At 28.1% G+C, this 16927-nt stretch overlaps 2 protein-coding genes across 5 annotated transcripts in view; both read right to left on the bottom strand.

Moving 5' to 3' along the window:
• The window catches only part of LOC107441786 (tyrosine-protein phosphatase 69D), a 542487-nt gene that overhangs the window by 52325 nt on the left and 473235 nt on the right, over window positions 1–16927 (bottom strand). For all 4 annotated transcript variants that reach the window (XM_071183653.2, XM_071183654.2, XM_043039328.3 and 1 more), the window contains 3 exons: window positions 13743–13819; window positions 7988–8122; window positions 258–383 (listed from right to left, as the gene is read on the bottom strand). In XM_071183653.2, coding sequence (XP_071039754.1) covers window positions 258–383; window positions 7988–8122; window positions 13743–13819 — 338 coding nt within the window. The remainder of the gene's footprint in view (window positions 1–257; window positions 384–7987; window positions 8123–13742; window positions 13820–16927) is intronic.
• LOC147806982 (THAP domain-containing protein 1-like) overlaps window positions 15037–16927 on the bottom strand; it is a 3973-nt gene continuing 2082 nt past the window's right edge. Inside the window, exon 3 of the mRNA XM_087167618.1 lies at window positions 15037–16580. Coding sequence (XP_087023744.1) covers window positions 16449–16580 — 132 coding nt within the window. The 3' untranslated portion in view covers window positions 15037–16448. The remainder of the gene's footprint in view (window positions 16581–16927) is intronic.

Here is a 16927-nt window from a genome sequence, read left to right as displayed (position 1 = left end):
TAGAATTTCGTACAATATGAGTCAAATATTCAAATGACCTGTCGGTTAAGATAGTGAGCTATGATTGATGAAGTCAAATAGAAAAGAAATAGGAAGCACCACATTATTGCATATCTGAATTTTCACTTTATGTAATGCAAAATTCAGTTACGTTGAGCTCGCAACTAGTTTCCTTGCTGATGGCGCAAAATATTAACATTATTCAATTAGTTTTGATAGACAGAATAGGTATATATTTCTTGATTGGAAAAACTTACTTTGGAACACTTTAGGAGTAAAGTTCTAAGAATGTAATCGGAACACTTCTTGAAACTGATAAGCGTCACACTGAAATAACCAACTTCTAAACTTTTCCCGTCAGACCAATACTGAGCACATTTTTCCTGAAAAATATAAGATAAAAATAGGAAGTCAGTGAAAAATACGAGAAACTAATTATCCAAGAAACAACACTACTTATTAATTTTTAAAATAAGCATTTTATTATGACATGAACTTTATATTGAATCTAACAGAATGATGGGAAAATAAAGTCCGGATCATTCGTAATAGCTTATGATATAATAATAAGATTTTTGTACACAAGGAGATTTGTTATTGTTTAACGAGATAATTCATTAGTGAGGGCGATAATTTATTTGACGAAATAAGACGTGAAAATGCAAATTCTCGGAATAAACATGTTTTTTTTTTCTTTCAAACTTGATTCCTAAGATATGAAGGAGTGGGGAGATGCAATAAGGAAATTATTAATATTGAAATTTAAAATAACAAAGATTAAAACGCTGTAAAAAGTCTTACATTATAAAATTTAAAAAAAAAATCATTGTTGAATACCCCCCTCCCCAATTTTTTTTTGTTGTGATTTAAATTTGCCTTTTAATGCTACTGAACAATCACCCGTATTTATTTGGCAGGTTACATTTAAATTTCAGATACCGTAATTTAAAACTACATTCATTAACCCCTTAACGATCGGTTAATTTCCAAGAAAACAGTCATAAAAGTGCCTATTTTTTTAATCCCTGCATCCCTGATTAGTGCTGACATCTAGTTTAAAATAAACTAACTGTCTACAAATACCTTAAAAATATCCTGGTACTGCCATCTGGTGTGTAAAATGGGGAATAAAATGCTTCCCAGCCAAAAGAAATGAATTAGTTTTATCTTATTGGCGCGTTACTACTGAACACTCCAGCCCGGAAATATCACGGGAGCAAGAAATGGAGGATGAAACCTCACCCCGTCATTTTCATGGGAGGGAGAAATTATTTTGTTAACATCTAAAACAGTTATTTATGTAATTTAGGGTATTCTTTTCACTGTAAAAACTGTGTGTTATACCTACCTGAATTTGGTGTTGAAAAACTCCAAATTGTTATTTGAAGTTAATATCGAATCTAGTGTTCATATGCACGTTAAAGGGTGTAGTTAAATATAAATTATTAAATAAATGATAAAGATTACACTAAACACTCTCCTTTCATGAATGTTTTTGTCAATCTTGGAGTGTCAAACGATAGATGTTGTTTGTTTAAATGGCGAGAATTCGATTTCGCCTCTCACGATGTTGAACATTCGGCAGAGATAGAAAGTACGTTAAAAAGGCATTTACTTTTTTTGGTTGTATAATAAAAATATAATTATTTTCACATAATAAGGTATACATAAATTTGTCTATTATAATAAACAGTTTTATAAATTTTTTATTTTGATTCGTTTCGATTTTGTTAAGCCTTGTTCGAATTTGTATTAGTATTCTCTCTGTGCTGTGTGTTTGATTAAGAAACTAATTTTTTGCAACAAACTAACTAACATGCAGCCAAAATCAATGTTTCTGGATTTGTATTCTATTGTGAAAACAGTGATTCTTATGTGTATCGTGACTCTTATGTGTATCACATCTTAAAGTAATTATAAATTTTAGTGTTCTGAATCGCAAAAATAGTAGCGATTACTTTGCACCTAGTCATCATCATCATCACTCGATAGCCCAGGGTGGGTTTCGGCCATCTCAAGAAGTTTTTTCCAGGCTAACCTTTTTCCTGCTAGCGTTTTCCAGTTTTTAGTTTTTAAGACCCAAAGGTCTTTTTCTAGGCCATCTACTCATCTCAAATTCAGCCTGCCTCTTTTTCCTTTGCCAACTGGTCTGGCATTGAAAACTCTTTTTGTGGTACGGTCTTTGTCGATTCTGATAACGTGTTCTGCCCATTTTATTCTTTGTCGTTTAATAAAGTTATTAATGTCAGGTTCATTATATGAGTGATAAAGCTCTAAATTTGTTCTTCGAGGCCACACGCCATTTTTATTTAAATTCCTCCAAAAATACTTCTCAAGACCTTTCTCTCAAAGGTACCCAACATAACCTCATCCGTACTAAGTAGTGCAAAAAAATAGTGTGCAGTGAAATACTTAGACTGCCAAGAGTTACGTAAAGCGTCTTATTACGCTACTTTGATGTAAAGTAGTTGCCATTTTTGTTGTAGAAATACACTAGAGATTTAGATTAAGATTTCCACTAAAAAAAATTGAAAATCTTATCATTAAATTAAAAGCTATCATGGGAATCCATTTCAATTTTTGTGGACTTTTGTACTCTAACCAATACGATACATCTGACGTAAAATATTTTTATTAATTCATTTCACTCGGGGTTAATTAATTCTTGCATCGCAGTGTTGTTAAAGCTACAACCTTATATCCCATGATTCAAGAAACCTTTAACTGAATGTTAAAAAAATGTAAATAATGTAAGCAATGAAACGTTATGAAAGAAAATAAGGAAAGGTAATAGAAAGTTAATTATGCCTTATATGTAAGACAACGATTATTAAAATATCGTGCAAGCAAACGTTATCTATTATATCGAGTGTATTGATGTAAATGTCTGGTAAATAACTTGACAAATTAAGGCGAAATATTATTTAATTATTTATCTATGATAAATAATTAAAAACAAAATCATAAATTCTTTTAACAAAAAGTCGCATTTTTAATATTTTTATTGGAAAATATGATATGATTTTAAAATTTTGATTAATAATACTTAGTATTAATAATACTTAGTATTAATAATACTTAGTATTAATTAGCAAGTACAATGAAGGCGTTTTGAAACATGAAGGAAATATCTTAGTACTTGCGAAAATGATTTGATTCAAATGATTTCTGGTAAAAATCTGGCTAATAACTTGAAAAACTGAAATCAAATTCTGATTTATGGTAAACAATTATAAAATCTATGTTAATTTAATAGAATTAAGTTATTTTTAATTGACCTATCTTTGGTAAGTTTTTTCATAGATGAATGGAGTATTTCAGTATGAGAAAATTCAATTACTAAGTTAAAAATTATTAAGTGTCCCCGCTTTTTGGCACACTGTACAAAATATTTTTATGCAAAATTATGTATTGATATTTTGTACACATTTTTAAATGCAACTAGTCTAGCATAAAAAAGGAAAACTATTAGCATCAGTAATAACATCAGCAACACTGCTCTGTAGTTGATAAGAGGGAAGACAGCAAAATGCTCTGGGCGCGACAGATTTTCTATTTGATTATTTAACCTTCGTCGGTATAAAGACCTTTTCTAGAAAAATATTAGCATTGTTCTTTTCGGATAACCTCTAATTGAACATGACAGAAAGCAATTTATTCTCTTAATGGTTCTCGTACGTCTTCTCATGGAATGCATATCTTGGTTCTAATTGATTTAGCCCAATAAGAATAAATCAGTAACGGATAATTGGTAGAATGCAGTGTATTTTCTTGAAAAGCGAATATTTTATTTAGGAGAAAAGGTTTGATAGGATCCCTTTGGAACTTAATTTAGCCATTCTATTCAGAGGTACAATAGAGGGGAATTGTTTAGGATTTTTATTCGTTATAGATAGTCAGCAAGATGGCTTCATGCCTTTTGTGACAGCAACTTCGTGTTCTATTTTAAGATTTATTTTGTTAATTACAATTTCTGCAGATATTCCAATGATATTCAGACTTTTGAAATTTATTTTATTTCAGTTTTCATTAGCTTTACGCTTTTCGTTCGCACTTTTCCAACTACCATTCTACAGCTATTAGCAAATCTTGCATCCAAGTGTCTCATATGAGTCTTAGATTAGTAAAGGGAATTACTTTTAAAAGATTCAACTTAGATTTTTCTATTAAAGATTTAATTCGAAGAGAAGCCAATCACAAATAAAGCTAAATATTCTTTTACAGAGTTAGTTATTGTGGATACGAAATAAAATACAAAACTTTACGTCTATTTAGAATATAAATGACATTCTAAATATAAATATAAACGTTTGAAAAAATAAGTTTGGGCTAAACAATTTGCAAAGAATTGCAAAAATTTTGTTAAAATGTATGATAAATAATACAGTTCGAAAAATCACGGTTAAGATACTTATTAAAAAACTAATTTCAAATGAGTTCTAAATCAGATAATAAATTGTAATCGAAAAAATTCTGGTTAAATACTGAATTATGCAGGAACTTTTGAATTTATTACTTAAAGCAATGTAATTTTATACTTTCAGTCCTTTAAAATGCGAAGATTAAAGTTTTAGATTAAGAAGAAAAGTTTTAAATTAGAGTAATCTTTTTTTTTATTACCGAAAATGCTTTTCATGTCTAAAATGAATTAAACTAGGTAAAAAAAAGACCCTATTAAAACCGATAATTATTAATTATTCACTAATTAAACTATTCAAAAATTGTTTTTGAAAATTTATAACTTTATAAGTACTGCAAAATGGACAAAATACGTTTTACATACGATTTCATTTTCTAAACTCCAGATGTAAAAATAATAAAAAAGTAGTCCGATTGGCGAGTGGCACTTCAAGTACACTGTAAAACATTTCGAATAAAATTACGATAAAAGGTACTAGCACTCAAGGTGCCGGTACTTTTTACCGTAAAATCCATTTTTACCGGAACTTGTTACGGAATAAAAAATTGGATATACCGTAATTTTTACAGTAATAATAATTACCGTAAAATCTATAAGTCACTTTAATTAAATAAGTATTTCTGTAAAAATTACGGTACAATATTTTACGGTAAAAAATGGATTTTATGGATGATGCACCCAAAATGCCAAACTGTACGTAAATTTTTTACAGTGATTCTTGTTCTTCTTCCTAGTTAGAGTATAATCATTTAGTCTGTTAGTTTTTAAATCGGATTTTTTTAAGTCAAAATTTTAATTTTTTCCATATTACAATTAAGTTACGTTTTAATTTTTTATTTAAATCAGAGTTTTTTTCATGTTCATTTATGGTAATATTTAAAAAAAAAAGAGCTTAACGATACATAATTAAAATCCAAATCAAACTGAAATACAGAAATATCAAATTAGACTTATTTATTGATTGATAGGTGAAAGAAATTACGAAACTCTTAAAAAAGTAAATCGAAGGAATTATAAATGAAAAAAAAAAAACAAAATGCTAGGTGTTTCGCAAAGAGCACAATTCATATTTTTTTTTATAGCCTACGTCAAAAATGAAGACTAAAAAGTATGCTTAGAGTATATTTAGAGTAAAGAATAAAAAGGATTTCGAAATCTAAATGAACCAACTCTGCAAAATACAGAATTGATAATCTTAAAACCTCTCTGGTTGTCAAAGAAAACTAAGAGGAGTAGAAATGGGATTTTTAAAAACACTTTCAAGTTTGATCAGGCAATCAAACTGGTTTGGCTATTTCACTTCTTGTCTATTATACTGGAGATTTGAGAGATTTCTACATTGTTGTTTCTTGTCATAAATATTAATTTTAGCTCCTAAATGTGCATACCATTCTGATTTCGTTTTTTGCCATTATGGCTATTACAGAACATCAGTATTAATAAACACAGGAAGATGAAAGAAAATCACACGAAAAACTTTTATGTACGCATTTTTGGAAAAAGATATTTTATAAAATATTGTATTTAGAAATTTTGACGCTAAAAAATTATTTTTCAAAATCACACACAAACTGAATTTTTAAATATACTTATTTCTAAAATAATCCTGAATCATGTACTTTTTGTATTTTTGTGAAATGTTAACTCCATAATTTGAAATGCTAAATCACAATAAATTTATTTTATATTATCAATCAATGAATATTTCATAACAATAAATCTTAATCTAACTATACTTTTTAACTAATTAAGCGTGATAAATTGGAGCAGTTCTTTTTATTACTTGCATAATAATCGATGCAAAAATGAAATCAAGTAACCTAAAAAAAAGCTACCAGAAGTTTTGGACATTTATTCTAATGTGTTTTAAAACACGCGCATGAAATTCATAAAAGTTCCAAAAATTGAAGGTTTTAAATTGAAAACGTCGGTCTCTCATTTGTAAAGAATAAAACATTGCGAATATGAAGTTTATGGAAACTCATACCCAGTTCAATAAAATTCCCTGTTCAGCAAAAACGAGCCTAATTAATGCGAACAAGTTTAATTTCATTAATTAAAACTTCTTGAATAAATTAATGTAATTAAACTTGGAGCGCAGAGTAAAAACGCTTTATTCGTTGTTTCATTTTCTAAGATATGAGGCATGCACTGAATAGTGTTTATAAGTCAAGATGACGTAAAGGTAATGATTAAGATTAAGAAGAAAATGAGAAATAGCAACTTACCATGAAGTCCTACAAGCACCGCCTTAATTTAAAGAAGATTTTTTAATTAAAACTACTCAGACCAGCGGTTTTGGCGAAATTTCTTTTCATTGCGGCTAAATTAGATGTCTTCGTTGGCGCTCGCTTTTACTAAAATTGTTCTTATAAATTTAGGCTCAATCTATATATGTTTAGAGGTTTTAAGTCAAGTATAGATATTTTTAAATAGCATAAAATATTTAAGCTTAATCATGAAGAATTCATTTTATGGCTATTTAGGGTACAAGTATCTAATTATATCATAAAACGGAAAATATTGATTAATTATAGCGGAAGATGAATTTATTGCATTTTACAAGGAAATAATGTAATGCAAGCCCGTTTTTTGAAAATGTTAAAGCGCAAGTTATTAAAAATCAATTGTTATTGCTGTTGTTTCATGGTTTCTTAACTTTTGAGAGTTTTTAAAGGTTATTAAAAATTGAAAAGTTCTTTCTATCTTTAGTCAACTATGCTAATTTTGCACTGTTGGAATTTTCATCCTAAAATTTTGCTAAAATAACCGACAACAGTCTGTCCATCCAATTAACCGTAAAATTCATGGTCAAGCAAATTTTTACCTTTAATGTTTTGAAACCTTTTACAACTAGTAAGGTTAAAAAACCGTAAATATAAAGCTATACCATTTTTTAACCTATTACAATCAGTATGGTTTCAAAACCATAAAAACGAAATTTAACTGAATATCGGAGATAGTTTGGCAGCTTTATGGTGCTGCCATCTATGTATGAATGAGAGTATCATTTTTCAATAGCCCAGGGCTAGGCGTACATATGTAATGGATGAAATATTGTGGTGTCTAATTCTAGTTATTTAACCGTAAAATTCTAGTTATTTAACCGTATTAGGGGAAAGCAGTTAATAAACGGTTTTTATCACAGTTATCAGTTTAAATACCATCTTATTTAAGGTCATTTGACTGTTTTGTTTGAATGTAGCAAAATAACAGTTAAATAAATTGTTCCATTCCTTCCGAGAAATTTCTAATAGTGTGAAAATGGCGCAAAATGTCAGCATGAAGGAAAAGCACAGTTTTGAGAAATTGAAAAACGTCTGTGATCGAATTTTGAAAAGTTATTAAAAATCTGAATAGTTTGAAGTAAATATGATTTTAAAACTGTTTTCTTTTTCAACACTCAATGAAACACAACCATTGAAGTGGACATTACTTTGCCTGAATCAACAGATTATGGATAAAACCATGAGCAATATTACAATGATTTATAAGCTTTATTTTTTTGCATGTTTAAAGTTTAACATTACCTGTGAAACAAGAAACTAGAATGAGAAATATATTTACATCGCCATTTTCTTCTAGGCCGGTCAGCATAACAATCACGGATACACCTTGCTGCCAAATCATTCGCCAAAAATCACAAATGGTATGTTTCAAAGGTGCTTGAGCGCATATGTACAGTTTCTTTTCACGGTAACCCTAAAATGAAAATTTGTTCACATCATTATCACACAGAGGAAGAAAAAAATCGCCTAACTACCAGATTATAGTAAAATTTATCGTGCTTCGAGAAATATGGGAACACCAAAAAGGTCGGTAATTTTTACTGAAGCCCTTTGGTAATGGTTTTGGCTAAATTAACAATTAAATATGGTTTTATAATACATAAAAAATGTGGTAAAATTTTGTAATTTTATCATGATACGTTGGAGCATGGTATAAAAGCAATTTGTTTGATTACTTACTTTCCAATTTTGTATTTTATACTAAATGTTTGGTAATAAGAACCATAATTCTGAAAACCAGATTTTCCGATGAACCGTTATCATATGAATGGAAGAATTATCAAATGGTATTTTGGGTTTTATTACCAGAATTATGATTGTTTTTTTTTATTTTTACCAGAAATGCCATTGCTATAGAGTACGGTAACTTTGCTAGATTTTTTTCTCCATGCTGTATATATTTATGTTAAATTCGATATTAATCAATTTAGGCACGCTTGTAAGAAAATAAATTTTCTGTACAGCATTTCTTAGATCTTAGACAATGGGCACATTACTTTTTTTTTCAGAAGAGGACCACAGAAAAAAATACGGTATTCCAGGGCAGCAATAATTTCCCTTTCTGTGCCCATTTATAATAACTTAATTATTCCCTTGTGTAATAAAAATGTTAATAATATAAATTTGTCTTAAGTAAAACACAGGTACACCATTTTTGAATTAAGAAAATTTTAATAATATTGTAAAACATTGAAATATTAGCTGGAATTTTAATTTATTTTTCGTGGAAAAACTAAATGTATAATTTTTTTAAACTTTAAATAAAATTATTTACATCTTTAATTTTTGAATAAACCCTTGAACTATAAGTTGGTTTGAATACGTTTTTACAAAAGTAATTTCTTCTTCTTATATAGCATTACAGCCATTGGTGAACCTTTGCTTGTTCCACAATTCTATTCCATACAGCTCTCTCTTTTGACTTTTCTCTTCACCTACGAATCTTCATTATTTCCAAGTCGTCAATAACGCAGTCCCTCTACCTTTTTCTTTGGCGACCTCTGGGCCTGGTTCCCATAGGTGTCCAGTTGATCATCCTTTACAAGTCGTAATTATTGTCTCTCCTCTTAATGTGTCCAAGCCATGAGAGGCGCTGATATTTGATACAGTGAACAATAATTTTTCTCTTAATCATTTTCTCAATTTCAAGGTTCGACTTAATTCTCCATTCACATCTATCATTAATGGGTTCTATTATTCTCCTCAAGACCTTTCGTTCAAACACCAGCAGGTCATTTTCATCTTTTATGGTCATGGTCCAGGTTTCACTTCCATGTGCCACAATTGGTTTGATAATAATGTTAAAAAGTCGCATTTTTAAAGATTTTGTAAACAATTTATTTTACAAAAGGTAACTGTATAAAAAGTATGACCGGTTCCCTTTAACACTAGATTGCCTAAGGAAGTCATTTTGACTGCGTTTTAATTTCCATTAGAAAAACAATGATGACGCATTTTCTTAGAATTTTGTGACTTTTTGTTTTTATTAAAAGTTGCAGCATAGTCTTGTAAAGTTAGTTTTGTAATAGTTTTGTAAAGTAAAATTTTTATTTGAGACATTTTTTAACTTCCGTAGTACTAATGAGAAATTACGGAAACCCGTAGTGTTCGAAGTTTTACTAGAAATTACGAAATGAGTAAATAAAAAAATAAAAAAACGGATTTAGTTTATTTATTGTGAATTATTTAAGTTTTTATTAACCTAAAGGAATTCTAATTAAAGAATGTTAGGAAAAAATTCTTTGAGTTTTTAGAATTCTATTAGTACTTTCATTTGCTTCAATTTATTCGAGCAATCAGTTACAAAGACAAAATTTAGATAGCTTTTTTCATTTTTCAATGTCCCCCAAATAAAAAGAGACAGAAAGCTTAAAAACATTTTCTAGTCGACTTATTTTTAAATATTAACTTTATCTAAATTATGAAGTCTAGTCTCAAATATATCCTCCAACAAAAACTTGTTTTCGGGATAGGAAATGAATAGCGCATGTGTTTCAAATATAATGTAAATGTGGCCGATTGCATACATTTCTGCAACGCCAAAAGGAATGTAGCATGAAGGGAAAAAAAAAACACCAGAAGGGGCCAAACAAAAAAAGACTTTATTCTTGGTCTTGGTATCTTTCATCCTGCTCTCTTTTTGTCATTATTTAGAGCAAAGAAGGCAGCTCTTGTGTTTCTCAGCTTTCTTCTTTCTTTTTTTTTTCCTTCATCGCTCTTCCTTGCTTTCTTTTCTTTTGAGAAGCAGAGTTTAAAATGTTTCCCGTGCGGAAACATTTCTCTTGTTGCTGTGTCTTTCCTTTTCTTCAGCTCCAGAGTTTCCTTTTTATTTCAAGAATTTGACATTTTCTTATTTATTTTCTGCTTTCTTTCTTTTTTTTTTCTATATCTAAGTTCTATCCTTTGCTCTTCAGCGGATTTCAGCAATAAAATGGGAGATATAATATCACGAAATATTCTTTTTGCGGTATTTGGCTACGAGATTTCCTGGTCTAAATGCAAATCATTCCTTTATTCGGCGCGTTTTATTTTTTGTTTCATACTAATACAGAGCCGGTGAATAAGAGTACAAACTAATCTTTGGCTGTCTAATAAAAAAAATTGGTTTCTTATTCATCAATAAAATGAAAACGATTTTATCTTTTTGTAAAGTTATTTCAATGATTAGATATTATTATTTTGTGAAGGCAATTATGTGTAGACATTTTCAATTTAACTTAATTTTATATTTATAAATAAAGTTAAAAGAACATTGAATAAGTCTCTAAAGATATTTCTCTTATATGGCCTCGAGAAATCGCGAGTATTTTTCTATCTAAGTTGGCAACATGTGAGTCCTACATAACTGCGTTGTATCTATTGTTGTCTTTTTAAAAATTTGTAGGGATAAAAAAGATACAGATAATTAGAAAGTTATATTGTACGAAAAATATATTTTTTTCAAAAAATCATTTTTAAGAACATACATTTCTTCTTCAAGAAGTGAACAAGAGGCATACATTTCCGGTATGGGGAGAAAAAAAGAAGAGTTCTTGGATTGGAGGGAACTTTCGCTCTTTGGATTGAAAAAATATAATTTTTGTCCTTGGATTTAACAAAAATTTTTTCTCTCTTTATTTAGGTCTAATTTGCAGAAATGGTCTCAATTACAGTACTTCAATTTCAGACTTTACATAAAATTTGACTTTATACTTTGCATTTTACTTTATACTTTACTTTATACTTTACATTATGCTTTATGCTTTACTTTTTTTACACTTTATTTCAGATCTTATGTTTTATTTTATATTCTTATCTTTACTTTACTTTATACTTCACTCGTTACTTCACTTTATAATTTAATGTCTTTTTTTATACTTTATATTACTTTATATTTTACAATTTACTTTATTTTATATTTTACAATTTACTTTATTTTATATTTTACAATTTACTCTTTTTATATTTTACAATTTACTTAATTTCATGTTTTACAATTTTCTTTATTTTATATTTCACGCATTACTTTACTTTTTATTTTGCTTTTTACTTTACTTTTTTCCTTATATTTTACTTTATATTTTATGCATTAATTTATTTTGTATTTTACGCCCTACATTATATTTATTTAATGCTTCACTTTAATTTTACTTAGGCTTTACTTTCCGCTCTTATTTTGGCTTTTACTTTAAATTTGCTTTTAACTTTGCACAGTTTTTAATCTGCGCTTCAGTTTACTTAAAACTTTATATGTTATGCTTTATCTTATTTTACACTTTAAGCTTTTTTACGACAATTTAAGCTTTATTTTAATATAGGCTTTGCTTTAATTAAAATTTTGCTGTAATTTACTCTTTACTTTATATGCTTTAATTTACGTTTTACTTTACTTTACTTTTTATTTAACTTTTAACTTCACACTTTATTTTATATTTTACGCTTTACTTTGTACTTAACGCTTTACTTTACATTAACTTTATGCTTTACTTTATTTTACGCTTTACTTTACTTTCTACTTTACTTTTTTCTTAATTTGAAATTTGCTTTACTTTACTTAATATTTTATTTTTTACTTTTCTTGATTTCTTAATTTACCTTTTTCTATACTTTATTTTTATTTCATTTTTTTAAAAGTCTCTTCCACTGCTTCAACTCACCCCTGTTTTTCACAAACGTTGAATTGAATCAGCATTGAATCAGCAATCCAGTGAAATGATAGAGATTAATGGCTAACAATCTATAAAGATAACTGTATAATAGTTGCAATTAGAAATTGCCTTTTAGCTCGTCAAATTTCAACTCTGTAGTCAACGGGAGATCAGTCAGCACAGTTTTTCTCTATAACAAGTTTAACAGCTGATAATTCTGGAATTAATAATTGGATATCAAATTTTCGATTTTAACTAAATCCTTGTACATCTTTCGGTGCTCCTACGTAATTTCAAGTTTCTACGTCTTATAAATTTTGCGCAGCAAAAGAAAATGTAGCAGTATGAAATGTAACAGCAAAGAATATAACCAAAACAGCAACAGCATCGATGCTGTCTAACATATGAACAGAAAGTCAGACTTAAATGATGTAAATTATTTTCATATATCTAGTTTCCATTAAATACAATTCACTCTGGTGGCGCTGTAGAGCCTCAAAGGATGCAACTAGTTTTCTTTATATTATTCTTTCTTATAAAAAAATATTATAAGTATAATTAGGTTTAAATATAATTTGATAAATTTAGAAAAATTTATTTAAAATAATCTAAAATATCAAATTTAATGATATTTAATGATTTTTAAAAATGCAATAAGCCATAAGGCTGTAAAAAAAATCTTTGTACCTACTTACATTTCCTATTTGCTTCAACATGTTTAATTGACATCGCTTAAAATATACACGACAAAGAAAATAATTTCTCTGCAATATTTTCAAAAATTAACTCGTGAGAAAACAAGTGGTAAAAATAAAATAAAAGTAAATAAATAAAAAATCTTTCAGAAGAAGAATTTATTTGAGTTCTTATGGTTTTCATTTATAATAGTCATTTAATTTCTAACACAAATAGTGAAAATGGTAAATTTTACTATAATAGTTTTCTTGGTTTAGAAATTAAGTTTCGGTAGCTCATTCTGTAAAGGCACTGCTGACGTAATAGAGAGCAGGATTTCGCGAGTTCGATCTTGGAGAGGTGCGCGTTAAACCTGACATGGCTAAAAATCTTCCCTTTCGTTGCAGTATGAGAGTTAGGAGGGAAGGCGTCACTTCAGGTGCTGTTGTCTGACAACGGTCAAATTTACGAGGTCTTCCTATCATGTCCTTTAAAAGATAGAGAACAGGAGATTGTTTCTGGTTGGAAGAGGTGGTTTAGCGAATGAGAAATTACAAACAAGTTTACTCTTGAGAATTTAATGCATGATGAGTGAATCTACTCACATAAAATATTTCAGCTCAAATGAATAAAAATTTGCTCATGGTCTTATGGACCTTATCTGACTCTCTGGAGTCAGTTTCTGGAGGAGTTGAAACAACAACTGCAAAAACTTGAAGTGTGTATTCTTACCTCGACGAAATTGGCGTTGATGTAATCGGATCCTGGAATATCCAAATCCGATGATAATCGAATTCTCGTTTGATCAACTGCAAAATGAAGAAGAGGAAAATATCAGATATAAAAATATATAGTATAAGAAAAATGCATTCTACACGAAAGTAGGTGCTGTAGATTTAAATGAAAATAATATTTTTAATGCGAAATTATTTGGTCCTGGGTTCGATCCTCGGGCCGGGCAAGGTTGACTCAGCCTTTCATTCCTTTAGTTGGTCTATAAATGAGTACCAAGCATGCTTTGGAGCTAAACGCTAGGGATTTCGCGTTCGGCTGATCATCTAACCGGAACATCTGCTCCTGCACCCCAGAGCCCAAGGTCAGGAAAACTGAGATGGGCCAACACCCTCTGTAACTAGACAAGGCCTGAGCGCGTGAAGAATGAGTCATCAATAGTAGTCCGTCGCTTTTCCTCTCTGCATCAGCGGCTGAGAATATGTACGCTTAACTTAAGAATTTCTCGTTGAGCAAAGATATTACCATTATGTGATTTTCGCGAGAAAAAGTTATTTTCAAGCTTATAATATTTTTTTAATAAACATTTCCATAAATGGTTAAAGACAACATCTTTCAATTTAATAATATTAAAAAAAGATCGTAATTAATATTTTTTGTAAAAATTATTTTTTCCTTTAACTGAAACTTTGTATGGAAATATTTTATGCAATTTCCAATTTATTTTTCTAATGAATCACAAATAGTTATTTTTAACAAATTTTAAGAAACGTGATGTGATTTTTTAAAACTTTTTTTTTGACAAATTTAATATATAATCACTCAATAAATAGTAATTTATTTACTTTGTAAATTTTATTAATATTCTCTCAATTTTATTAGCAAATCGAAAATACGGCAAATAAATTAATACATACAATGAAAATCAAATAATTTACTTAATATTCTTAAATTCTAATTTATCTATTTCATACATAATTTAAATTTGTCGTTTTTTGTCATAGAATGGAAGCTTTATTCCACAATGCAGTTAACTGTTCTATTAGTGAACATAATTTACTGATAGATAACTAAATAACCAAATTAATTTCGTATTGATTTTAAATAGGGTGAAACACTTAAAAAAAGTTATTACAAATTTAAATTTTATTTTTTGTACATAACCTATTTAATTAAAAGTAAAGATAAAATGTTTAACTTCCAAAAATCAAATTTGAATTATCATACATTTTAAAATTTTAATTTTTTTGTACATTCACAACTGTTAAACAGAATTATCGACTCATAGAGAAGATAGAGTATTTTTACTATTTTATTAGACAAAAAATATCAAAATATAAAGCTATATAAAAGAGTCAAATTATTTACAGAACATTAATGAAATTTAAATACATCATGAACTAGTCACACAAGTTTTTATTCACAAAATGGAATGAAAAATTTACTTCTAAATATAGTCATGAATATAACCTACAAATATTAATAACCAATTCAATAAAATTAAATACATAATGATTTCAAATAAGCTGCTATTTTCTTAAGGACTTTAATACAAAAAATATAAAAACCTATTCTTTATCCTGGTTGAAAAAAATTTTCATTAAATAAAATATATAATTTTGAATTTTTTATGCAATGTTAAAAAAGTCCTTCAAAACAATTATACAAAAATTATAGCATGATAATAGTAAATAAAATAGATTTGAAAATATATTATACAAAAACAATCTACAAGTGAAAAGAAAATTATAAATTTCATAAGCTTGTATTACACAACAAATTAAAAAAAAAATTTTTTTAATTAAAATCAAATACTATATTAGAATATTATTTAATTCTTTTAGATCATGAATTTTTAAATGTAGTATTAATGACATTTTTAGTCCCTAATTTGAAAAAAAAGCATTTCTAAATAATATGAATAAAAATTCGATGAACAAAAGTTTGAAATTGATAGCATATTTTGATAAAATGATTAAAAATATGCAACATTCCAAAATTAAAGAAAGGGGATGCAATATATTAAAAAAGTTGGAAGTAAAAAAAGTAAATCTTTTAAAAAGAATCAAATTGCAATTAAATTTATTTATATGTAATGTTTATTTATTTATATGTTATTTATATTAATGTTTTTCCAATGTACTTAATTTGCGTTTTTGAGAAATTTTTTTAACCACATCATTCTTGTTAGAACAATAATTTTTAAGTAACATGTTAGCGGTAGTCCAAATTATTTTTTTGACGATCAGCTCAGCAACGTGACCTGATGAGCACACATCAACATCATTAAAAACTTCAAAATCTGTTAATAAGTTCATAATCAAATTTGTCATGAAAAGCCTTTGGTGTTTAACTGCAAGAAATTGTTTTTCATGCAAAGGTGAAAGAAGTTTTTCTGCAACTGCATACGAAAAGCACACAATTCTGATTACGTTAGAATTAGGGAATTTCAAACTTCCCCTGTTCATGGAAGATATTAATTTATAACAATCATCAACTGCCAATTCTTTGTCCATGGTCAGTTGACTTTCACAAGAAACACACTTCAAATTTTTACATATTTGATAAATACAATACCCAGCCATATATACAAAAATTGGTAGTTTATCATCTAAATTTGTGATATCAATATCAGTGATAGGTATGTTGACATTTTCAGAAATATGCTCATGACATTCTGTGACATCAATATCAAATTGTGTTATGCTAAATTCTCCAAACTTGGATGACTTTAAAGTCAATAATCGACAGACTAGTCGACAATCTTTCCCCGGTTTTACTGTCGTAAATAAATGTTTCTCTTTCCACATCATGGGAATGGAAATGTAATTCACATACCTGAAAAATAAAAAAGGAAATTTTTAATACAAATTTAAATATTTACAAACAGTATTTCAATTCATAATGCTCTTTTCATTATGCAAATATTATTATTAAAAGTTCCAAGCCATCAGAATCAAATTTTTTAAATAGTTAAAAACTTATATTGTTTGTTTGAATTTCTTCATCAAGGAATTTTATAGCAAAGGTTAGCACGTTTCTGCCAAGGTGGTTAAAATTACTGGCCGCCACATTTGTGGCAAAAAACTATAGAAATTAAGGAAATGACGTGAAAATAAATACTGAGATTGACATACAATGGTCAATTTATCGAAAAAACAATTAAATGTAAAACAAAGTACAGT

Source organism: Parasteatoda tepidariorum, chromosome 7 (genome assembly GCF_982258835.1).
Source record: "Parasteatoda tepidariorum strain Cologne lab strain chromosome 7, Ptep-v5.0, whole genome shotgun sequence".
Taxonomy (NCBI): Eukaryota; Metazoa; Arthropoda; class Arachnida; order Araneae; family Theridiidae; genus Parasteatoda; species Parasteatoda tepidariorum.
This window is presented reverse-complemented; position numbering and strand designations above follow the sequence as displayed.